General features: G+C 40.7%; 1 protein-coding gene across 1 annotated transcript in view; it reads left to right on the top strand.

The window, feature by feature from the left end:
• MOCOS (molybdenum cofactor sulfurase) overlaps window positions 1–25,199 on the top strand; it is a 242,093-nt gene that overhangs the window by 191,120 nt on the left and 25,774 nt on the right. Inside the window, exons 7-9 of the mRNA XM_086609116.1 lie at window positions 11,368–11,484; window positions 14,420–14,863; window positions 22,057–22,219. Of these exons, the coding sequence (XP_086465242.1) occupies window positions 11,368–11,484; window positions 14,420–14,863; window positions 22,057–22,219 (724 nt within the window). The remainder of the gene's footprint in view (window positions 1–11,367; window positions 11,485–14,419; window positions 14,864–22,056; window positions 22,220–25,199) is intronic.

Below are 25,199 nucleotides of genomic sequence, written 5' to 3'. Positions count from 1 at the left end.
TTCTGAATTATGCTGATGTTTCCAGCCTGCTTCTCTCTCATCCAGTCTTACCTGATCTTTGACTGTCTTTGAAACCATATCAACAGCAAAGTTCCTGATAAGCTAGCATTTCCACTATCAGGACACTGAGTTTTCCAATTCCAGTAAATTTCAGTATTGCTGTCTAATACCTCATTGTCTTCTACCAAAGGGGTTTTGGTTAAAGTGAGTGATGAATGGGTGTAGGCTGAAGAGAGATTTACATCCACTCTCTAATGAGTTTAAACCGTTGTTAACAACTGGAGATGCAGTGAGAGGATCAGATTCATCAATACTGTGGGAACTGGAAATTTTTTCCCTGAGATGGGAAAAAAATTCCTCTCTTGCAGGAAACTTTGCAGTTAAACCAGTTTAAGTATACTGTAACTCAACTGAAATGCTTTTTTCCTCCTGCTAAATGATTTGGAAACAAGTACTGATATATATTTTTTTCTTCTGACCTACTTCTTATTAAATTGTATTAAACAAGATTAAGGATACATTTGCATCAGCACCAACATTTCACAGTCAAATACTGGATGACAGAAAGAGCTAGCTTACTTTCTTTCCAATTCCATGCCATGAATCAGTGAATTAATTTATCAGTGGATGTGGAGAATAGTGTCATGAAGCCTATTTTATAACCAGCCATCAGTGGCGTGCAGTGAAATTCTTGTAATGAGCAAATCCATCAGACAAACAAACTGCTCTGAAATTTGAGCATTGTTGAAAGTAGAATAAGAAGTCCCAATCGCAGTTCCTGAAGGACAGTACCTGCCAGCATTGACTTATATGATTTGGGGTATTTGGGGACACTTCATGATCTATTATAAAAAGTTCTTTTATTCATGTGACTAATTCTTGTGATACTCAGTAAAATAACTTGTACAAATAAGAAGTATTTGATTGAATAAGAGCTACAGAATTGGATCCTATGGGAATGACTTCACCATGAGTTCCTAAAGAATTCGTCATTCTTAGTGAAAATCTTAGACTTAGTTCATTAGAAATAATGCAAAGCTATGTGCTATTTGTAAAATATTTACTATCAGTTAATATGTATCTACCTACAGTAAGCCTCATTCCCAGACTTATTTCAAGGGAGCCTGAAGCCAGATAAAAGCTTTCACCTTTCAGCTGACCGCCACAAAAGCCCTGAAGAGAATGGGCAGCAGAAGTCGGTCATTTAGCAAAGGCAGAGAAGCCACCGGTTCAGCTGCGTGACAGAGAATGGGAAATCGAAACACAACAGAATCCAATTTATTTTTGGAGCTGTCCAGCAGCTGAGTATGAATTAAAATGCCAGCTATCCAAGAGGGACTGTTGTAGGGTAATGCATTAAAACCAGGGGGAAACGAAACTCTCTCCACCTCGATACTTTTTATCTTAAAAAAAGTTAAATTGTAATAGTATTTATCAGATAGACCACTATAAAGAAAACCCTGACCCTGAGCATTTGGTCAATCTGGCAACACTAAAGGAAGGCTCCCTGAGGAAGGTAACTATGCTTAAAATAGAAATTATCTCTGAAAAAAAAGAAAAAAGAAAACTGTTTTAAAAATGGATTTAGATGAACTTCATTCATGTGTGTTTATTAAACTCCAAGACCATGGCATGGAAGTGTGAAAAGCACCTTTTGCTTGTCAAAAATCAAGACCATCTGACATCAGAAGTGTTGGGGTGTGAAGCAACCTACAGGGCTTGGCCCACAGTAAAGAGCTTCACAGAAAAAGTAATGAATGCAAAGGGGCTTTGAGGGGCAGACAGGACTCCAAGATGTCGTGATGGCTTAATTACAATGTCCTCACTGACTGAAGTCAGTAAAAATGCTGCAAGATTGCGGAGAAGGGATTTGGAGAAGTACTGAGACGACTCAATATGAGTTAGCTGCAGGAAGTCTCGTTTATTGCGCAGTTCTTATTGCTTATATAGACAGTATTTGCCAATAATCCTGAGACCACACCTTTTCTACACCATTATTGGATGATACATACGCTTGTCATATTTAACAGCTTATTTCAAACAGGTACCCGCCTAGCGAAGCTCTGCTCTAAGCAAACACTACTCCCTTATCATACTACATAGTTTTCTTATCCTTAACTTCAAGGGCATTCTGCACTTGAGGCCTAACTTTAGAGCTCCAGTCTCTATTTACACAGGATTTTCTTCGTGCAGTCTCTTCAAGGATCTGCACTCCGACAAATCCCCCTTTCTTTTCTTGCACGAAGAAAACCCTGTGCACGAGACCGTCAACCCCAGTTACTAGCATGTTGTTTTGGTACAGCCTTGCAAAGCAGTTTCTAGCATACTACTTCCCTTTCTGAGGGCTTTACTATTTCCGCTATGCCCAAGATTCCACTGAGCAGGAGGGTGTCAGTCGGCAGGGTCATCGCAGAGAAGAGAGGCAGGCACGGCACCTTCAGGGCGTCCCCTGTTTATCCACACAGTGTGCTCTGCAGCCTCCTTCCGCTCCACTCTGAGCCATCCCTTTTACACCCTCAGCAGAGTCTATGAAATAGGTACTGACACGGCGTTGCTGCACGCGTGGCCAGTGCGTGCGACAAGGCCGCCAGGTATGTGCTCTGCTGGCCAACAGCGGATTTTTTAAGTTGTAACATATTTCTCCTAGCTTCCTTTTTCAAAGTTACGTGCTCACAACTAAGTCTAGTTTGTAATTCTTCTGTCATTAATTCGGTACCAGTTAATGCTTTTCCTTCCAGTAGCTACGGGTGAATCCATACACCTTCCGATCGGAGAAAAGACACAAAGCATATATACAAGCAACTTTCACACACGTAATATACTAAATCATAAGAAACATAAAGACAGTTTACATATCAATATACAAACCTCTACCACAATTCTCCCCGAATGCTCTTCAAACCATTACAATCGTTCGTGGATGGACTTACCATGGTCACTTAGATTAAAACAACACATGTCTGTGTAACGTGGTTGTTGCTGGCACAACCTACAAATTTTATCCTAATAAATTTAACTCTTGTGGGGAAATATACGGAAGACTGCCCCTTTTTTTTTTTTTTTTTTTTTTTTTTTTTTTTTTTTTTTTTTTTTAGGTATTTGTTTTAATGTTAAATGAATTCATTCAATAACCACTTGTCCCATAGGTGAATGAGGGATACTGGTAGTGTGCGTCACTCCCCAATCCTGTAAGAAGGCACCCTACTGGATCACTGTCTGTCCCAATTTTCTTTGGTACTCCCATGGTTTTCTTCAGTGTGAGCAGTAGCAACAACAACGGCAGAAAACATATCAACAGTTACATGCACATATTTAGATCGATTAAATGATTGAATATAAGTAATATCAGTTTGCCATAATTCATTGGCACATAAACCTGTTAGATTTACTCCTGCTGGAGTATTTGAAGGCACAATATGTTGACGGTCAGGGCAGGCACCTGCAATCTGCTGAGCCTGATCTGCTGTCTGACCTGACAGAGAGCATCATCTACCACCAATTGACAAACTGTAGGACTATTCATCATTCCTTGAAGCAGTACAATCCAATGATATTGTTGCGTGGGTCGTTCATTGTTAAGCACTAGAACTGAAAAGGCAAATCTAGGACAATCGTTAGGGTGTAAATAAATAAAAAGTAAAAAGGTGAAATAACCCAATCTTTTAAATCAATCACCATCAAATGCTAACATTCTGGAATCATAGTAGGATTTGGTACACCCGGTTGTAAAGCACCCATTGGTGAAATGATTGCATTAATAGCTCTTAAATCTTTTAACATAAATCTCCACTTTCCTGATTTTTTTGAGATAACATTTGGAGTATTCTATGGGCTAGTGGAGAGAATTATATGTCCTAATTTGAGCTGTTCGTCGACTAATTTTTGAGCTCACTCCAGCCGCTCGCTTTTTAATGGCCACTGATCGACCCAGACCGGCTTGCCAGCTTGAGTCAGGGCTGGACATCAGTGACGTGCTAAAAATTTGAGGTTAGCCTCACATTCCAGTGATTCAACAAAGCCCAACCTCATAATGTATATGGGACATCAAAAACATATGGTTTCAAAATAGCTTGTTTGTTACCTGGGCCTACTGCTAACAAGGTCTGTGCACTCTGCTGTGGGATCTGTGTTCCACCTACTCTGATCACAGCTGCCAGGGCTTGTATCAGAGGCCGAGAGGGCGGCCAGTCAGGATTTTTCACTATAGATACATCAGCCCCTGTGTCAACTAGGCCAGAAAAGCCTTCCCATTAATGATTACTGTTAAAGGAGGCTGTGCAGCTGTGACTGTCTGTGTCCAAAATTCTTTTGTGATAGCAGAGTGACCTTTATTGTTATATAGGCAGCTTTTATAGATTATTACTCTGGCCACGATGTGTCCACGCGGCCCTCACCCAGCTGTGATTGGGTACAAACAATAGTGCACGCACCTATTTTAACTTTACTATTGTATGCCTAAAAAGGAGCTATTTTTTACTTGTTAAAGTAAACATCATTTTCTCACACACTCTATATCAACTTCCCAAACTCCTCATGTCAACTTCTCACACTCCCTGCACCAGCTGTTCACACTCCCTTTTCTTTCTCATCCTCTTTATCGGTGTTTCCCAACTTCAGAAAAGAGCACAGGCTTAAATCATCAAGGTCAAACCCCAACTGTAACTGTGTGTATGATGCCACAATTCCCCTTTTTTGTTTTTCTGTGACCATTACTTGATGAACCGTACTCTGTACCGTTCGCTGGGAGCGTGACAATAGGCAGGGGGTGATTATTACTATGCATAGAAGAACTACTAGCAATATAATGCCTGCTTTACTAAAGATTTTAACCATCCTGTCAATTAAGAACATTGATAAAGCAAAAGCTGTAGCATTAGTTTGTTTTGTAAGCCAACAACCCAACTTATTCAGTATAGTTAACACCTGTGCCACTCCAACTCCTGGTGCAAATATTGAAGCTGCAATGATTTTAGCTGGTTCCCAAAATTCTGCTCTGGAATCGCACTAGCTATCATAAGCGTGCGTGCTGCAGCTATTCTGGGTGTGTCTATGACTTAAGTTCATGGTGGTGTTAGGGAAATACATTCTTGAAGTCCCTATAGTACATGGATATCCCCTTATATGCGAAGGAATACCCTGCTAAGCTCTATTATAGCCCTGCAGAAGCAGTTACTAGCATTTTGGTGTTTTGCTTGTTTGTTTGTTTGTCTATTTTTTCCTCAGAATCAATTACCCTTGGGAGTACAAACAATCCTAATTTTGTGGTGGATGATCGTCCCAGCAATAGTGCACATAATCCTTGTGATATAAGACCAAAGACACCAGTAGGAATTAAATGCACCAACGTGTCAGTGATTACTGTTGACCAAAACATTTAGCTGCCAATATCTCTGCTTTATAGTGTTCCGAGCCCACATTGTGACACGCCTTTACTAAATCTGCAATCGTTTTTGCCCGATTTCCGATAAGATCAAGAGCTTGTTGGCAGTGTGTGTTAGCATTTTCAATGGCTAACTGGAATACCAACACATCTGCAGTAGCCGGATTTTCTGTTTATCTCTGAACTGCCATTTGTAGCTGATCAAAGAAAAAAAAAAAAAATGCTCATAAGGTTCCTGTGCTCCCTGCCGAATGGAAGCAAAGGAAGCCTCCCCTGTCCCCAAAATCAGGGACACGTCTTAATGCTCTCTTAGCCAATTCAGTCAGTTGTTGGAAAGCTACTTGCTGTAACCCTGCCTGTGCCTGATTTTGACATGAGTGACATTTTATTCATCCCAAAATATTTAGCTCTTGATTTAAGAGATTTAACACCTATAACACTTTAGCTATTGTTTCATTGGGAGATTTCCCCATCATTCTTGTTTTAAAAGCGTATTCTCCAAAGTACCATGTGTGTATTCTATGATCGGTTGCCCAGTAGGATTGTAAAGAATACCAGTAACATGCTCAATATCTTATGATGACAAAAATACATATGTCTGATACGAAGTGTATGCCAAAGTTCCTGCGAGCGTAAACCACGAGGATTAACACCATTCACTGGTGGCATGATCATATTTTGACAGGTACTACACAATTGTACAATTGAGCGGGCTTGCTCTGTTGTTATACCAAATTGTCACCTAATAGCATTAGCAGTCTGATGGTAGCAGTCATGCAAGATGTTTGCCTGCATGAGCGAGTTTGGTACCAGAGCTGCACTCGTGAGGGGCTCAGCTCACCTGCTCCCTTCTGCTATAGGCCCTGGCAGCGTGGTGTGCGCTCGCAGATGTACAATGGAATATGCACGTTTACGGTTTTGCAACACTGATATTAACTGTTCAAATTGCTGGAACAGAAGAGGATTAGTTATTTCCCGCGATGCCGATCGGGACGATCCAAGTTACGATGTGCTCTCTCGGTACAACCCGGGCCCCGGGCCTCGGCCGGGCGGGGGGGGCGGGGCCAAGCGGCCGCTCTCCAGGCGCGGCCGGCGGGTGGGGGGGCAGCAGCGGCGGGGAGGGGGGGGGGGGTGGGGCGGGGGGGTGGCCGGGTCAGCCGTCCCTCGCCTCAGCCGGGCGGGGGGGCAGGGTGGCGATGACGACCCAGCGGCCCTGTGCCGGCCCCCCCTTGTTGTTGTTGTTGTTGTTGTCGCAGCTCCGGCCGCTCGCGCTCCGTAACCGCCGCCGCCCCCTCCCGCCGAGGGACCATCAGCTGCGAACGAACCGGCGCAGCGGGGCCCGCCGCGCGTCTCCGTCCCGTCCAGCCGCGACTCGCTCCGCGCACGGGCGGCAGCGCCGAGGCAAACGCCGCCCGCGGCCCCGGCCGGCAGCAGCAGCGGCGTTCCCGGGGCGCCGCCGGGCGCGGTGGGCGGTGCGGCGCGGGGGTGCCGGTGTACCGACTTCGTTGGAAGAGGGGGAAAGAAATAAGTCTGTCTTTCGTTCGGGGTCCTGGATCAAAAGATTCGATGATGACTTTTCCAGGCCAGCAGCATCCCCACAGGTGGCTGCACGCCAAAGTTTAACGTCTGTAGTGTCCCAAGTCCTTGTCATGTATATATTTGAAGAGCTTGCCTCCGGTACATGGGCTGATACCCAAACCAGGAGTACCGGGAGTTTTATCAAGTCAGAACTGTTAATAGTGCTGGTTTCTCTAGCACTTTGTCAGCACTTTAACTACAGACTTATGTTCTGTTAAAGCCATGCTTCCCATTGTTCCCAGTCGCTTACCTCCTCCTGTTGAGGCAGTTGTCGCTTTTTTTTTTTTTTTTTTTTTTTTTTTTTTTTTTTTCGATAATATCTTTTGCATACCCCCCCTGCAATCAGGGAGGGCCAATATCTTTTTCCAAGTTTTAATCCACGCTTCTCTAAGAAGCTTCCCAACAACGACAATGCAACGTCCCGTTCCATCGTCTTACCGCGACAGTGGATCCTACAGATCTTCCGGCTTTCCCCTATAGGCCGCCTGTATGTAGATCTGCACGGCTTTCCCCGATGGGCCGCCTTAATGGATCCTGCGGATCGTCGGCTTTCCTGTATAGGCCGCCTGGGTAGATCCGCCCGGCTTTCCCCGATGGGCCGCCTGAGGTCGCCGTCCCTTCTCCGCTAAAATAACACTCGTTCAAAACAAGTAATAAATGTCCCGAGTGAAACGATGAGTCCAGCTCATTTTTTCCCGTCCCTGTTCGGGCGCCATAATGCGGAGAAGGGATTTGGAGAAGTACTGAGACGACTCAATATGAGTTAGCTGCAGGAAGTCTCGTTTATTGCGCAGTTCTTATTGCTTATATAGACAGTATTTGCCAATAATCCTGAGACCACACCTTTTCTACACCATTATTGGATGATACATACGCTTGTCATATTTAACAGCTTATTTCAAACAGGTACCCGCCTAGCGAAGCTCTGCTCTAAGCAAACACTACTCCCTTATCATACTACATAGTTTTCTTATCCTTAACTTCAAGGGCATTCTGCACTTGAGGCCTAACTTTAGAGCTCCAGTCTCTATTTACACAGGATTTTCTTCGTGCAGTCTCTTCAAGGATCTGCACTCCGACACAAGATTTCTGCATGTGTTTTGAAGCTTAATTGTAGCCTTTAAGCTCTGAAAGACCAAAGCACAATAGTTCCAAATATCAGACCCAGAGAGTCACCAAAACTGACAATCTGAGTACATTAAGCTGTGTATTACCATTAGTACCATTCATGCTTCTGTGCCTTCATTGATGAACATATTCCTGGCTCCCAAAAGTCAGCTGCCACTGTTACAAACAGAGCTGCAAGCAACATTCTGTATTTCATAACCCTGAGCTCAGTACCCATTATTGCTCCTTATGGCAATTTTAAAGATGTGCTTTATTTAAATAAGCTTTTCTTCATCCAAATAACTGTAACAGATGTTTTATGTTCTATTTGTTTTTCTATGTGGTAACACTGCAGAGAGAGATTAAATTAACTCCCCAAGTAGCACATTTCTAGGGTGAAACTAAACAAGAAAAAAACCGAAGCATGTGTCCAAGGGAAAGTCAAACATGCTTTCAAGGGACAGATAGATTGACAGTGCTGCCTTTACTGGTTCTTTACATGGTGTCATTATTTGCAATGAAAAGTGTGCATCACATGCCCAAGATTGGCAGGGCACCTGTGTGCATTATCACATTGGTGATAATGGAGTTCGATTAATACTACAAGCTATGGATAACTTATCTTTGTTCTTCTGAACCACAGTGCCCTATATTGCTCTAATGTTCCTACATTTTTATGTACCAACAATCCTTCTCTGCTCTACAGATTAATATTTATCACAATTAAAAGTGTTATTGGAGAAGAGTACTGGGTCACAAGGCTAGAATGAAATTACCGTTCATTAAAGAACAGTAATAATTTATTTGACAAAATTAAAAAGATTTTTTAAAAATTCTTCGTAATAATTTCTTGATGTTGAGTCATGGAAACTTCATTAAACTACATACACTTTGATAAGCAAGGCTGCCCCAGCAACGTTTCTTCAAAAAATAACAATAATAAAAAGATTATATATTTTAAAGCTTTTTGTATACTGAGCAAATAAGCCCAAACACTGTACAAATTCAGTAGTGAAGTATCTGTCATATTTTTTGCCTTCCTTGTCATCATTAGCAGAACGATAGATCCACCCACGAGTCACTAGCACCATGACAAACTGTGTTATGCCAGAATGACAACTTTTTTCATCTAAATGAAAAAAGAAGTCAAGAAAATGTCACTGTTCCCAGATTGAAGTCTTCTGACAAAACAGAGCTAATGACACCATAACAGTCTTTCTCAACAGATGCCTTTTACTATAACTTTGATTTGAGAAACATGCTTTGAACACAGGATATTCTCCAAAGCATTAATCATGAATAGGGATCTAGGGACTGATTCTATTCTCTGCTTTCCAAATCTGGGTATATGGAGGCTTTTTGATTGTATTTCCATTTGAGACTGAATCATTTTGAACTGCACTAGTGAGGCAGAACATATTTAAATGTGAACTTGAGAACTTGTTCACTATAATGATGTAGGATTTCTTCTGTACTTTGTGACCCACACATTTAAAAAAAAAAAGCTATTTGAACTGCTTTTAGCAGAGCTAAACACTCCTTAGGTTGAATTATTTCAGACTGAAGTAAGTTCCAACAGACGGCTTGGTTTGTCAAGCTGCTGAGATAGTGAAGCTAAAGGTGCTTGGTATCTCACACAAACTCAGAGATGTCAGAAGATAGGCTGACATGAGAAGATTGATGGTGTCAGAAGGTAAAAGACAGAAGATAGGCAGAAAGTGTTTGGTACATATATTGGGCTATTATCCTATACAAAGAGAATTTATATTTTAAAAAAAAAAAATAAAAGCCAATAGAGATTAAGCCAGCTAGAAAAGCTAGGTTGAATGTTTACATTGACACTTCAGGCAGATAAAGCATGAGCTTGCAGTTAGGAAAGTGGTTAGTTTGGGACGGTTGACACTTCCATTCCTTCACCTTTAGGCTGATCGGTCACTCTGTGCATAGCTGAGCCTGAGCTCCCTGCGAGGAGGATTGTGTCGCTGGCGTGGCAGGGTCCTCTCGGTCTGCAGCATAGCTGTTCTCAGAGCTCTCAGTTCTCCGTTTTGCAGAAAAGAAGCAAAAGCACAGCAAGATTAATGCAGCTTATGCGAGGCGTTCTGGAAGTCTGTGGTAGAGATAGGATGTGCCAGGTTTCATGCTACATTTGTGACCATTCGACTCTCCTTTCTCCCAGTGCTGACCAGGAATGTTCATCATTTATTGTCAAAGAAATAACTGGCAGTAGCTATACCTGCTCGGCTAACCTTACCAGCTGCTGTTGTTGCTTTTTGAAATCAACGTAAAGCATTTTCAGATCCCTGCAGTGTGCTTCCATGGTTTCTTAGCTGTACTAAGAGGATCCCCACAGTGTGCTTCTGTTGTTTCTTAGCTGTGCAATGAAACCCTGACAATCCATATCTCTTCTCTGCAGAGACATCCTGCCAGTGCCATCCTCCCGGTGCATGCATATATGCATCTCCTTCCAAGGCACATATAGACGCATGCTTCTGTTCTCTTTGCACATCTTTTTCATTCCTTCACATAATTTATTCATGCCGGTTTGTCATCAAGTCATGTATTTCTGCCCATTCATTATTTAGTGGACAATAAGAAAACGATATATCACAGAACAGCACAGCATGAGGAAGAAGTACACCAGGGACTTCTTTGACTGGGTGGTCGTCTGTGGAAAACTCAAAGAGGTATTCCAGTTTAGTCCCTGCCCTGTCAGGTGTTATTGCTTGCTGGAGGACTGATTCTTCAAGCACTTGCGTGCCCAAATCCCATGGATACAGTCAGTTTCTGCAATGAGGACTTGGCAGTTTCAGATCCTTGGAGAACAAGGTTTCCTTCAGCTAACTGAAGAAGTGCCCCAGGCCTCTCTTCAGTCTCTACAGATGCAGTTGTAGGTGACGGTTCTGTCAAGATACTGAATAACACTTGACTGCAGGCCTATAATCAGCGCTACTGGTGTGAATGAACCTGTTTACAAGTTTACAATTAAGCACGTGTACCATCATTAACAGGATCAAAGCCCGAACTGATATACTCTGTGTGCATGTGTGTGTTGTGTGCACTCTCTCTGAATGCCAAGGTAAGCATTTCTACTTCCACCAGTGTTCTTTCAGCTGAAATAACCACCGAAAAATCCTATATATGTATGGGAATGTTAAAAGCTACAGTAAGTTGTTAATAATTTAGAGAAGTAATTTGCCTCCAATTGAATTGTACCTTTAAAATATTGTATGTTGTTTACCACAACTTTAAAATGTCTATTTTTTGTTCTTCTCCTGTGTCTTATCTCCTGCTGAATTGGAAAGGTGGACAAGATGGCCAGTCTCTACAACATACATGTCCGCACAGGTTGCTTCTGTAACACAGGAGCCTGCCAGATGCATTTGGGTTTAAGCAATGAGGACATCCGAAGGAATCTGGAGGTTAGTTTCTGAGTAAGATTACATGATATATTGTCCATGGAAAATACCTAGATTCAGTGAGCCAGGAGACATCTTCTGGATATCAGTTCTGCATTTCCTAAGGATGGGAGGTTTGAAGGTAAGAAGAAAATACGACTATGTATCAAAAAAAACCCAAAACCTTGAGTAGTTAAAAGCTAAAGTAGGTGTATGATGTCGTGTCGTTTTGAGTCTCTGCGACTTTAAGAATAAAGGTAAATTTGATTTGCTTTCTCTGACCGTTCAACTCAATTGCCGTCTTAAATAATTAAATGAAATTAAATTCAATTCATTGAAATGAGATGTTGAAACAAAATCATTTGATGGACCGCAAGCGATATGCGTTGCTTGTTTTTATTTCATTGGAAAATATGAAATTGTGCGTGTCCCCTGATTTGGAATTACATGAAATCCTGCAGAACAGAAGTCCCTGGACAATTCATCTCATGTTGTTCCTTAAATATCCTTAATTGTACTTAATAATGTTCAAGTATTACAGACCTGTTGCTCTTGGATGTTACAGTTTAAAAGGCATACACAAATTGGACAAGAAACAATAAATGAGAATACACAGTGAATCTCAGAGAGTGAAGTAGATTTAGACGACATCTACCAAGATTACTGGTGTGTTAGACTGTTAGAGCATGAATGCAAAGACTTTTCTAGATGACTAATACTTTCCATATCCTCATTAAAAGACGTGTAGCAGAATGTATTACAATGAAGTGGGGGAGGATTCATGTCTGTGTATTTGTCAGAGTTTGAAATTATAGTAAATTAATACAGAACAATTCAAAATGTTATTAATGGTATTCTTCAAAAGATAAAAAATTATAATGGTTGTATTGATGTTATAGATCCCTTATAATTTCACAGAGCTATCATTACATAAAAGTCATCATTAGATAACTTTTGCAAACATGTTTATACGCAAGACTGATAGCACAAGTTCTTAAAGAGGGAGAGCTCTATAATACCTTCCTTGGCAAAATGGTGCTTTGATTTACTTACCATGGAAAGCTCCAGGTCCATAGTCTCCTCAGGCATAATCTGTCTAAAAGCAGGTGAGAGATGCTTGAATTTTTGAGGAGGAGCAGGTTTCCCAGGACACTCTGAGAAAGGAAAAAAAAGATCTGCTTTTCTGCTGAAGTGCAAAATGCCAAATGACCATTTGCAACACTCTTGGTTGGCCTCTTGTAGGCCTGTATCATGTTAATAAGGCTGAACATTTATATGGGGATAGACCAAACTCAAACTTATAAAGAGACACTTGATCTACCAAAAGTGATATGATGAGATGATGCAGTCAAGCAGTCATTTTTTTGAGACATTCTCATCAGTCCTTTGAGAATGAACTGGATGAGTTATTGACAGCTTCACTGTTTAGGGGAAGGCATTTTTTATCATATTATTTGTACATATACTTTGATTTTGCCTTTTCCCATGGTGCTGGCTGTATTCTTCCTTCCCCGATGGAGATTTGTGTGTATAAAATGTCTGTGAGGGAGGATTTTCTGTCCTCAGGGGTCCCTGGAGAAGTGGTTAGTTTTCTTAGTATGTTATGTAGGAACTCATTTACCTGTTTGCACAGCAGGAACCTCTCCCTCAGTCAATCAATCAATACTTGGCAGAAGGGCTACATGTATATTAACAGATGCAACTTAATTTTGCAAATGTTGCTTCTGCCTTATTGTTGAGGAGAAAGACTACATCACATTGCATTAAAATATTTGCTACTGTATTGCACGCTTTGACATAGAGGGTTGTGGTTTTTTATTTCTCCTTGCATAAATGGCATTTGTGTTTACTGGACTGTGATATTTCTTTAAAAAAATCCTCATGTAAATAATCTATTCACACTTCCATTTTTATGTAACAGAATGAGTAAATAAATGAATTTCTGAGGGAGGCAGGGGGGAAGCAAACAACAAAAAGCAGCTGCTGAATTTGCAGGAGTAAGGATGCTGATTTAGGACTAAATCTTGTGTCCATTGGTGAGCTAACATTAGATGGATGATCAAAGGGGATCTCTAGGTTGTCTCACTGGAGGTGAGTGGCAGTGTTCACTGATCCATTTACTGAAGGAGAAACTTATGCTCTAAAGGAGAGTTTTCCACAGAGTATGAAAGACATATCAAATAGAGGGATATCTACCTGGAGGTCACTATTAGGGTATTTGAGGGATTTTTTCAACAAAGATTTTTCATGAGTGGAAACCTGTGTTCTTCAAAGGAGGAGGTGCTAGAGGGAAGGCTAGTTCCCTCCAACCTGAAAGCAAGGTATTGACTGTATCAGCAAGACAGATTTACTGCTTATCCCAGTAACAAGGGAAGTCACTCTGGATGTTGGAGTTCTAGATTCAAGTCTCTGCTTTGCTAGTATCCCAGACCAGTTCTCAGCTGTATAGCTATCCATTGGACGATGTAACTCAAGCCATGAATAAGGCCACTGATAGTATAAAATGGAACTGTTCTGACAACAAATATCAAGAAAACTGCCCCAGAAAAATCATCAGTCTTGTGGTTCGTTCACTTACCTGAATGTCATACCTCAGTTTAAATCCCAATGAACTATGCAGATGAGACTGGAATATACCTGGAGACTGCCCTAGCTAACAGGCCATCCTGGGATGTACAAACTTTTTCTGATTCTTAACATGTTTTTGAGAAGTCTCTCTTGCCTTAGAGTAGAATAAGACAAGCATCTCAAAACGACCCTCTTCCCAGCTTGAGTAAGTAATAAGATAGTCAGGATTTTTTTCTCCATTTTCTCTTTGTATTCATGAGTTAACTTTGTATTTTTGAAACAGTTTTTCAGGTCAGGATTCAGAGACTCATGAATAACTGTGTAAAAATAAAGAGAAATAAAGCAAAGTCTGTCATAATAGCTCTCTGTTTTTCTTCCTATTTCAAACTAGGCTGGCCATGTCTGTGGAGATGATATAGACATAATTGATGGACGTCCCACTGGTTCTGTGAGAATATCCTTTGGCTATATGTCTTCTTTTGAAGATGCTCAGACTTTTTTGAAATTCATCATGGCCACCAGACTCTCCAAGTTGGACACTGAGATTCCCTTCCAGTCCTCTGTTACAAAGCTGACAACAAAGTCTGTCCCAGATGACCACCCTTCCTTTAACAATGCAGATAAATTGTCTCCAATACCCGACATCTCAGACGAACTCAGGAATAATTCGTCTGAAGCAGAGGTGACTCTCAACTGGCAGCCACCAGAGGCTGAGGCAGAAAGCATAAGGGCTGCTGTTTCTGAGACTGCAGTGCCAACATTTAGAAGAGGTGGCAAGCCCATCACTGTCGCCAACATTTTCCTCTACCCAATCAAATCCTGCTCTGCATTTGAGGTATACACTTTGCATTATTCTTAAATATTCATCTCAGCCTTGTGTTTTATCTTTACCCCTCTCGGACATGCCAACCAGGAATAGCATGTGCATGAGATATTAGGAAGCAGTATGGGGGTACCCATTTTTCCTTTTCTTCAGGCTCCAGGATCAAGTCCTGCATGCTAAGGTACTTTGAAGGATTTTCAATTAGACTGAAGTTGCAGGGTGCAAGTGTGTCTTCTGCTCTTCCTTCCCCCACAACAGACAAATCTGCACATAATTTGCAGTCTTGAAGAAAATAGTTGGATTTGCAAAACTTGCCTAAAATATAATCAAGTAATTAGTGTGCTTTTACAGAATGACATGTGATGGACTTGTAGGCATTGATGGGTAGGCAGCAACTGAGAAATAACTTGATTAACATGTTATAATTGAGAGGAGGCTGATTTACATTACAAAGAAATGTTATCATTAAAAATACATTTGCAACAGAAATATGACATTTCAGTGTTGCTGCACTATTTGAAAGTTCAGTCTTTGAAGATTTTAATTGCTTTTTTACCAAGTTAATAATATTGTCACCTTAGCTGTGACTTTTTTTTTTTTATTAATAATGCATTATGAAATAGGTGTATGGCCCACACATGACCTAGAGTGTGACTCTGCTTAGTACCATACTGGGAAGTGATTTAATGAATGTCAATATCGGTATAACTTTCCCTATGAAAACTTGCTGGTGTAGGTCACTGTCTCACATCTGAGTGAAAATTGGGGTCAAATCCAGTGACAAATCACCTGCATTTAAAATATGGCTTCTCAACTGATTTGATCATGATTTATTGTTTTTTATCTTAATGCAAAAAGCAGATGGGGAATTAAAGCAAAGTCTGTAAAATGATCAACAAAACATCTGTATTTTTAAATTTGGTTTGGCTTATGGTGTCTTTAATTCAGAGGCACAATTTTGAGCATTAAATGAGACCTGAACAAACAATTTCCACACCTTATTAACCTCCCACTAAATCAAACTGTTTAGAAAATCAAAGGAATCCCACATTTCATGTAAAAATGTTTTAACCTTGAAGTCTTGCGGTTATTATAGCTGTGTTACAGAAACTGCTGAAATATGTTGTAGCAGTATTTGGGCCCCATTGGGGTTAAAGTCTAAATTCTATTTTTAGTGTGCAGGCTGGTGTTGTGAGATACATACCACAACATTCGGTGCTAGCAAGGCTTTGAAGTGATTGTGCCCAGGAGCAGGTAAGACATACCTCAGCATGAAAGAAAGCTTATGTTTCCCCACAAGCTGAGCCAGGATTCTCCTCTTCGAGCTCTGTGAGGGGAAGCGACTCGAGGTGATGAATTCATGCAGACCCGGTAGTCCCTGGCAGACAGAACTGCAATTTTATATGAAGGTGGAAAATCTCTGTTCCTCATGCATGCTTCTTGTGCCAGACATGTCAAAGCAGGGTTCATCTTACCTCAATTTACCCCTCCAAAGTTAGACAGTATTCTGTAGGCAGTGGGAGATGGATACCTGCTAATTCATTGTATTGTAAAATAGCCATCTGCAGTAGGAAAAATGAATTGTTCCTGGATTCATAGATTCATAGATTTCTAGGTTGGAAAAGACCTTAGAGATCATCTGTCTCTTTCCATTGACGACGGGAGGAATCCAAGGCAACTTGGATTACACAGCTAACTCTAGCTGGTTTGAATTGTTTTAAAATACAGATATTAAAATTGCAGCTATATTATGAGGTTTAGTTCTGCACACCTAGGATCATTTTTGAAGTCTAGTGTATTCTGGTTTGATATTTTTTGATAACAAAGTATCAGCCACATTAGAATCCAGTAAGCTAAGCACTGTCAGAGCCTTTATTGCCAAAGAGTAATATACAATTAAATATATACTGACTTTAGTATATGGTATTAGAGGGAACTGGAGGTTCACTATCAATAGCATTTAATTCTTCTCCTCCTTTTCTCAAAGAGCATTTTTTTTCAATGTCCACTTAGTGCATAGAAGGTATATGAGTATGTGTGAAAGAACAGTAGAAGTTGACCTAATGGATATGATGAAAAAGAGCCTTTGATGCATAAAGAGAGCAGGCGAGGAGATGAAGCCAAAAGATTTATTGATTTTCATTATTTTAATTATTGAAATAAATCCCCAAAGAAAATGTGTTTGCTTTCTTGATCTTCTTCCTGTCCACCAGGCATTCTTCAGGTTTTTGTTCCCAAAGGTCTGAGTGACACTTCTAGACCTGTAGTACATTTATAACCAGCCTTTGAAAGACCTGTCAATCTCATTATCTGTCTATAGAAGAGGTGCAAATGACAATTTACAGCCCACCATTTGTAATGAGCTTTAAAAATCAGTTAATCTCATTCTAAATCAAGCAATGGCTTGCTTTCTTCCCAATTGCTAAAAGTAGAGTAGAAAACCAGTACTGCCAGAACCCACATTATTACTAACTGCAGAGTTCATCACTCTCCACAAATCTATGTATGTTATTACTGCAACTTCAGCCTGTATCATCTTTAAAAGGGAAAATAACCCATGCCTCATGGCACCAGAGTTTGAAGCAAGACATGCTAGAGAAACCTTATTATACCAGCATTTCTAGGCTTTATCATGAAAAGATTGAATCCCATAGAACAGTATTCCTTTGCAAGTCTCTTAGTGGTCTTTGTCATACAGACCTCAGGCTTAACAGTGTATTATCTCCTTACTTTAGTAAACTCATAAACTTCTGAAGTAATAATCATGTAGCTTTTAGTTTCCTTGGTTTTCAGTTAGAAACCAATAATTTAAGTTCAGTTTCATGTTTTAAATCTAAAATACCTTTAGATGCTTTGTAGTTGTTGGAAAGTTAGAAAAAGATTTTTCCAGTTAAAAATTTGGTTTCCTTTTTTATCAGGTGTAAGGTAGATCTAAGCTAGTTGATGTGGAAAGGTGAAAGTGTTTTAGATATTGGGCAGCAATAAATTAATTCATCTTGTACTTGGATACTTGAGATCAGAATCTCATAGATTTGTAAGTTCAAGTGTAGGCCTCCAGCTGGTGTGGTAGGTTAGACCTTTAGCATGTGTAGTAAATGGGCTTTATTATAAGTACATGATCGCTTGCATTTGCCTAAAATAATATGTGCAGTGGAAAATTCCAGCTGAGTGTGTGTGCAGGACTCAGCCTGTCTGCCAGTGAAGTCTGCCTGCTGACTTACTGGTTGCAGGACAGATGACTTCATTAGCAGAGGGAGGACAAACTCAATGAGGATATGAGTGCAAACTAACAGCTGTTTGATCTCCTCTTTAGAGTCACATAATCTCCTGCTCTCCTAAACTCTGATTTCTCTGCTGTATGCTAAGTGTTTTAGTATGGGAGGTGCTTGACCTCCAGAGAAAAGGAGAGCGCAGAGTGCTTTGGCAGCTGGGAGGATGAAGCTTGGCATGAAGATCAGCTCGCTGCAGGTTGGTTAATTCCTACAGCATGCGCGTTTATAAAGTGTTCCTGGCCACGGGATGGTTTCTGTTCAATGTTGTTCCATGGGGTTTGTATACAGGGTGTGGGAAGCGGAGGGCAGAATATTCTAACTCAGCTTCTTAAATGCACTCTCTTTTCCCTACAATTAATTTACTAAATGGGGAGATGCAGAGGAGAGGAGTAACCTCTATCCTAGATCTCTTTTTTTTCTTCTTTTCCAATGTAAAAATGTGTTTTAAACATGCATTTTTAAACATGAACATCTCTCATGTCAATGAATTTTGCATAATTACATAATGCAGAGTGCCCAGTGAAAAAGGTTAGGACTTTAAACATTAATAACTTTATTATTCATGCAGTAGATTTCAGAGTATGAAAATTGCATCTCAACACAGAAGACAAATTAGCTCTTAATTTAAAATACAATGCAAATTCCTAGTGATCAGTGGATAATTTAAATGTAAGACCACTAACATTTTTAAATTTGCATAATTTAAAACCTATTCAGTGATTCCTTTAATGTGTTCGAAAATTGTGTTAGCCTTTATGATGACATTACTGTGAACTATGGAAAAATGCAACCCAAAATGTTTTTTCAAAAATTCTGAAAAAAAACCCAAACACATATTTTTGCAATGAATATTTTTACATTGAAAGAAGAAAAAGTGGGCTAAAGCAGATAGAATAATACCATGTACTGTCTGTGCTGTGCAACAATATGTGCTTAAGACCTCATGTTGGATGATTAGCCCACGTGCCATGCTGGGAATGAAGGTGTGTGCTAGCATCTGTCAGTAAAATCATGGCGTCCCTGATTTCCTTCTGCCCTCTGCTTTCTAATTTGCCTCAGTAGTCAGAGATGACCAGACAACAACAAGGAATGAAGTAAAGAGCTGTGTAATATGGCATTGCTTACTGCAACGTACGCTGACCTGTTTTATTTTAGTTCACAGTAAGCTTCATTGGTTGCTTTGGTTCGCTGTATTGATTGCCTGAATATAGGTATTTGGTGACATTTGAGTGCCCTGACTGACCTCCTTCCTGCTGCTGGTCCACTGGGATGTGGATCATCCTTGCAGCCTGTGTGATTTCTGCTAGCCTTGGGCAGACGTCTCAGATGTAATCCGAGGGAGCCAAATTGAACCAGTCTTCTCATGTCTTCCATGAAAGCAGAGCAGGCAGAACTTGCTTGAACTACTCTAATTCAGTTGCTTCCAATCATTCAATAATCTCTTCAGCCTCTTTGAAATAATGTTTGGAGACGGTCTGCACAGGTCGCATGCCTAAGTACTAAGAATAGAAATGTGTATGTTCTTCCATCTCCAGTATTGGTATTAGCAACAAACCAGCTCTGACTGTTTCATGGTCGTCTAAGACAGGGTACACAGTTATTTTGTTGTTGCCACTTTATTTATTGGGGTCCTAGCAACATATGCAATACAGTAAGTTGAAAAGTGGAGAGGAAGTAGAACACTTAACAGTGTACAGAGGACACCCCTGAGAGGACAGGGACTCACTGCTGGCCACGTGTACATATGATTCGTTTTACATTGGCAAATACCCGGAAGAAGGGGAAAAATGGGCTGAGGACCTGTAGTCATGTGCTGCATCTCAGAGTGGAGCATGGAGTTACTTGCCATTATTTTGGACCTACCAGGAATGTTTTGAACGGAAGGTGTTGATTATTTCCAGGTACCTCCTACCTAGTCAGCTGAGCCTTCCTCGAAATGCCTATCAGCATGTAAGAATTAGCTGAAGCTCTGATTACAGAGAAGATGTTTTGTTTTGCTCATAAAACCTCTTACCTTCAGTGAATGGCAAGCAAACACTGAAGCTATTTCCTGAATAATATTGCTGATCTAAAGTGGAACCAAACCAACTGAATGTTACAATAGGGAGCTAGGAATCATTTTCTTCATGCTCTTTTTCTATTTTTCTGCTCTTTTAGTTTATTCTGCTCATTATGTCTTGCAAATTCTATAAAGATCTGTTGGATCCATTGGAGGATGTATTACCGATTAGTGATCTTCTGATTTGGAAGGGAAATTTGGTAGCAGGAAATTCTTGCAGCTCTCGAATGATCACCAGCTGTTCTAATGCATTTTGTAATTTAATTATACAGGATAACAAAAAAAATACTGGCCTCTCCAAAGAATAATTTCCAGCAAGGACAAAAGTCTGTTCTTCAGCTGATATTGCAGTCTTTGGGCTATGATTCCTCTGCTAAAAAGACAGAGTGAAGGTTCGCATCATATAGGCGCTGACAGTTTGAGGTGCTTGGACAATGTGGTTTCAGATGACACTGTCAGACCTAAAGTTTCCATTTTTGACTGAATTTTTCATCCATGCTCACTTGAAAAACTGCCAAAGAATATTATAAATCAAGTACGTTGATAAAATACATTTCTCATCTTTAAAATTTTTCCACATATTTTCTGTATTCAATACAGCTGATAGCACTGTGGCCAAATTATTTAGAGTTCAGCTTTAATGCTTTACGTTCCCAGTTTCAGAGTTCCTGCCTCAGCTTTCTCTACCCAGGCCATCAGTATCAAGCTACTGCTGCAGGCTCCCACAAAACCTGGAAAGGTTTGTAAGAATGGGATATTGTGGTTCTGTGGGGTTTTGGATAGAGCACATGCTAAACAAAAATGTGATTTTTAATTAATTTAACCAGTGCTTCCAGCCATGCTTTTCTTCAGAGCATCGGGCTGTGCCTGACCTATCTTTTTCTCAATACTTTTTGCCGAAGTCTTTTGCCGGTTAACTCATGTGAGCTGCACTTAGAATTCAACAAAGTTCAGCTGTAGTTAACTTTTCTTTGTACTCAACTATGAACTAGGAAGCATACATGAGTTGAAGCAATATGTTTAAATGCTCAGCTTTATGTTAAAAGAATGGTATTAATATTTTAACATTCTGAAGGAGAAAGCGGTTATTAATATCACCCAAAGGCATTACTAAAATTGCTCTCTTTTTGGATTTCAAGATTACCATCTGTGTAGCATCAGTAACAGATGTTCTTTTCACCAGAAAAATGTACATGAAAGCAAGGACAATATGCTTGTATAGGCTATTGAATGTAAAGAGTATCGTAGTAGTAATAGAAGAACAGATAGCGAAGAAGACAATGTGTTTCGTTGTAAAGGGATCCGGAGAAACTATTATGCTCCTAGAAACGTCAGTGGTGGAGGTTTTCTCAGATGAATTCATTGATAAAATGGTTCCAGTTTTATGAAAAATACAGAAGGCTTTTCAGAATTTTGAATTTCACATTTTTTGTGCTGGTTGGTTGGTTGGTTTTGTCTTAATTCGTACAACTCCCATTAAATGTCCGTGGTTTGTAAATTGGAAAAAAAAAATTGTTGGGGGAAAAGGTCCTGAAAATGGATCAGTATAAAACTGAAAGCAGTTTTCAGAGTGTTTCAGGGGTTGTTTACTCTTTTCTCATGGCTCTGTTAAATCAAAGTGTATGATAATATGTAGCAAATTATAGTAACAAATTATATATTTGTTTTGTCAGCTTTGTGCAGTGATATCTTTATCTTTGATTTGCAATTAAGTTTTCTGTTACTAAAGGCTGACACACTGGCTTGCACAAGTTTTCCTGATTTCAAAATATTCCATTAATGGTTTCTTTTCCCTCTCTTTTCTTTTCAGCATGAATCTATTAATGCAGGTAACATTTTCTAAACTTTTGTATCCGCTCCTGATGCTTTTCCAGGTTACAGAATGGCCAGTGGGAAACCAGGGTTTGTTGTATGACCGTAGCTGGATGGTTGTAAACCAGAATGGGGTCTGCATGACTCAGAAGCAGGAGCCAAGGTTGTGTCTTATAAATCCCTCAATTGATCTGAAGAAAAATGTTATGATCATCCAGGCAGAAGGTTAGTAACCAATATCCTTTTCTCCCCTTCCTTATTCTAGACAGAGACACCTGCATGCACCCACCAAACTACTGAATGCTTACTGACTTAAGGGACAAATTCTGCTACCAGCTGTGGGCAAAGAAAGCCTAGGCTGTAATATGCAGCCTTGGGTAGTTTCCTAGCTCGTTGTTGGGACAGGCAGAGAGTAGACAGTGACTCCCTATGTGCAGTCATAAAGTGGATGCTCCAGAAAGGAGTAATGAATTGACAGATGTGAAAAGTTACTGACTAGTCTGTCTCTCCGCATCATGAAGTCCATCAGCCTGAAGGGACTGTTATTGCTGCAAAGGTAAGGGAATAGGAGTCTAAACTCAAACACCCTGGCCAAAGACCTTCTCATTTTATATCTCTCCTCCCAGCTGTGTGCCTAGAGGGGCAGAGTCTTCAATGGAAATTACTAGTAATTAAAATAAGGACCAGACATTATTTAGCTCTGTTAAATACTTGCTGTAGCAGGCAAATATTTCATGATGTTCGGGCTTCTCTGGATTCATCAAAATCCTTTTTATTCTCTGCTGAGGAGAAAAAAAAAAAAAGAAAAAAACTTACGGAAAGTATTATAGACAGCCCTTTGCTACTTGGAAGTGCAAATTCTTTATCTTGCTAACAGTGCTGTTAGCACTGAACACTGGAACTGGTTTGTATTCCGCAGAACTCATTTAGTAATGCCGAGTTTGCATGTGTTTGAATGGTGTTCATAATTTCCCTGGGGTCTAACATTTACTCAGCCTGTATGTCTTAACCATTAATAATATATGTGCCCACATTTTCAGCAGCTAGAGCAAAACAAGGGAACCTATGTTCAAAATTTTCACCTTTTATTAGAAAGCCATATGAGTAGATCTGTAACTACTGTCTCCTTTCTGTTTGTACATTACAGTTGTTGTCCTCTCAAGCTGTCTGAACACTTTCCATATAATTAAGTCTGACCAGTTGATTTCTTTTGTCTGGAATTGGTTTGTCAAATGTAAATTTGGGTACTTCCACTAGTCTTGTGTAATTTTATGTACGTGCTTCAGGTCCCAAACACAATCTAGTCTCTTCTTAGGGATTCCAGACTGGCTCATTGACACAAACACTGCTATTTTCCACTCTTCCCTTTGTAATCTGTCTTTGAAAACATGCAGTCAATTCAAGTCAATTCCATATGGAACAGCTTGCACCTCAAATTTTTGTAGTACAGTTGCATAGACAGCCTTCTCACGACTTTTAAATTACCAAGTGCTTCAGAAATAATTATTTCTAGAAAATCAGTTCCTTTCCATCTCTCTTCCTTCCTGTGTGTACCTCTTGCTTGCAAACACAGTGTGAAGTCTTGTCCAAACCTTCTCCATTTATCCTTCACATTTTCAGAGGTTCGGCTCTATTGGGCCTTTTGATTGCTTCATTCTGCTATTCTAAGTATGTTCTTAATTTTTTTCCTTGCTAGTACCACATTTTTCACGCAAGTGTATAACCATTAGTATGTTTGCCTGTTGATAATATCTGCACTGACATACTTCAGAGAGTCAGGAAGTTTTCACAGACAAAGATGACAGTCAAGAAATCCATTTATCACTGAGATTTAGAATCATAGAATCAGAACCATAGAATGGTTAGGGTTGAAAGGGACCTCAAAGATCATCTAGTTCCAACCCCCCTGCCATGGGCAGGGAAACCCTCCACCACACCAGGTTGCCTAAAGCCTCATCCAACTTGGCCTTGAACACTTCCAGGGATGGGGCATCTACAACTTCTCTGGACAACCTGTTCCAGTACTTCACCACCTTCTGAGTGAAAAATTTCTTCCTTATATCTATTCTAAATCTACCCTCTTTCAGTTTAAAGCCGTTGCCCCTTGTCCTATCACTACATGCCCTTGTAAAAAGTCCCTCTCCAGCTTTCTAGTAGGCCCCCTTTAAGTACTGGAAGGCTGCAATAAGATCACCCCAGAGCCTTTTCTTCTCCAGGCTGAACAGCCCCAACTCTCTCAGCCTGTCTTCATAGCAGAGGTGTTCCAGCCCTTGGATCATCTTCATGGCTCTCCTCTGGACCCGCTCCAGCAGCTCCATGTCCTTCTTGTGTTGGGGACTCCAGAGCTGAACACAGTATTCCAGGTGGGGTCTCACAAGAGCAGAGTAGAGGGGCAGAACCCTCCCTCGACCTGCTGGCCACGCTTCTTTGAATGCAGCCCAGGATACGGTTGGCTTTCTGGGCTGCCAGTGCACATTGCCGGCTCATGTTGAGCTTCTCATCCACCAGCGCTACCAAGTCCTTTTCCTCAGGGCTGCTCTCAATCCATTCTCCACCCAGCCTGTACTTGTGCTTGGGATTGCCCCGACCCATGTGTAGGACCTTGCCCTTGGCCTTGTTGAACTTCATGAGGTTCACATGGGCTCACCTTTCAAGCCTGTCAAGGTCCCTCTGGATGGCATCCCTTCCCTCCAGTGTGTCGACCACACCACACAACTTGGTGTCATCTGCAAACTTGCTGAGGGTGCACTCAATCCCACTGTCCATGTCACCAACAAAGATGTTAAATAGCACTGGTCCCAGTACTGATCCCTGAGGAGCACCACTTGTCACTGGCCTCCACTTGGACATTGAACCGCTGACCACAACTCTTTGAGTGTGACCATCCAGCCAATTCCTTATCCACTGAGTGGTCCATCCATCAAAACCATGTCTTTCCAGTTTAGAGACAAGGATGTTGTGTGGGACAGTATCAAATGCTTTGGATAAGTCCAGGTAGATGATGTCAGTTGCTCTTCCCCTATCCATCAATGCTGTAACCTCATCATAGAAGAAATCTCTTGCTATAGTTAGTGCCAGGGTGAAATTCGCCTTTAAATCCTACATTTTACTTTGTGTCAATTTTGAAGTTTTCACTGTTATTCACCTTCCTTCTTATGAAAGTGAGAACCATTTCCACCCAAGTCTGTGGATCACTTTTCCGCCC

This window comes from Tauraco erythrolophus, chromosome 3, assembly GCF_009769465.1.
Source record: "Tauraco erythrolophus isolate bTauEry1 chromosome 3, bTauEry1.pri, whole genome shotgun sequence".
Lineage (NCBI taxonomy): Eukaryota > Metazoa > Chordata > Aves > Musophagiformes > Musophagidae > Tauraco > Tauraco erythrolophus.
This window is presented reverse-complemented; position numbering and strand designations above follow the sequence as displayed.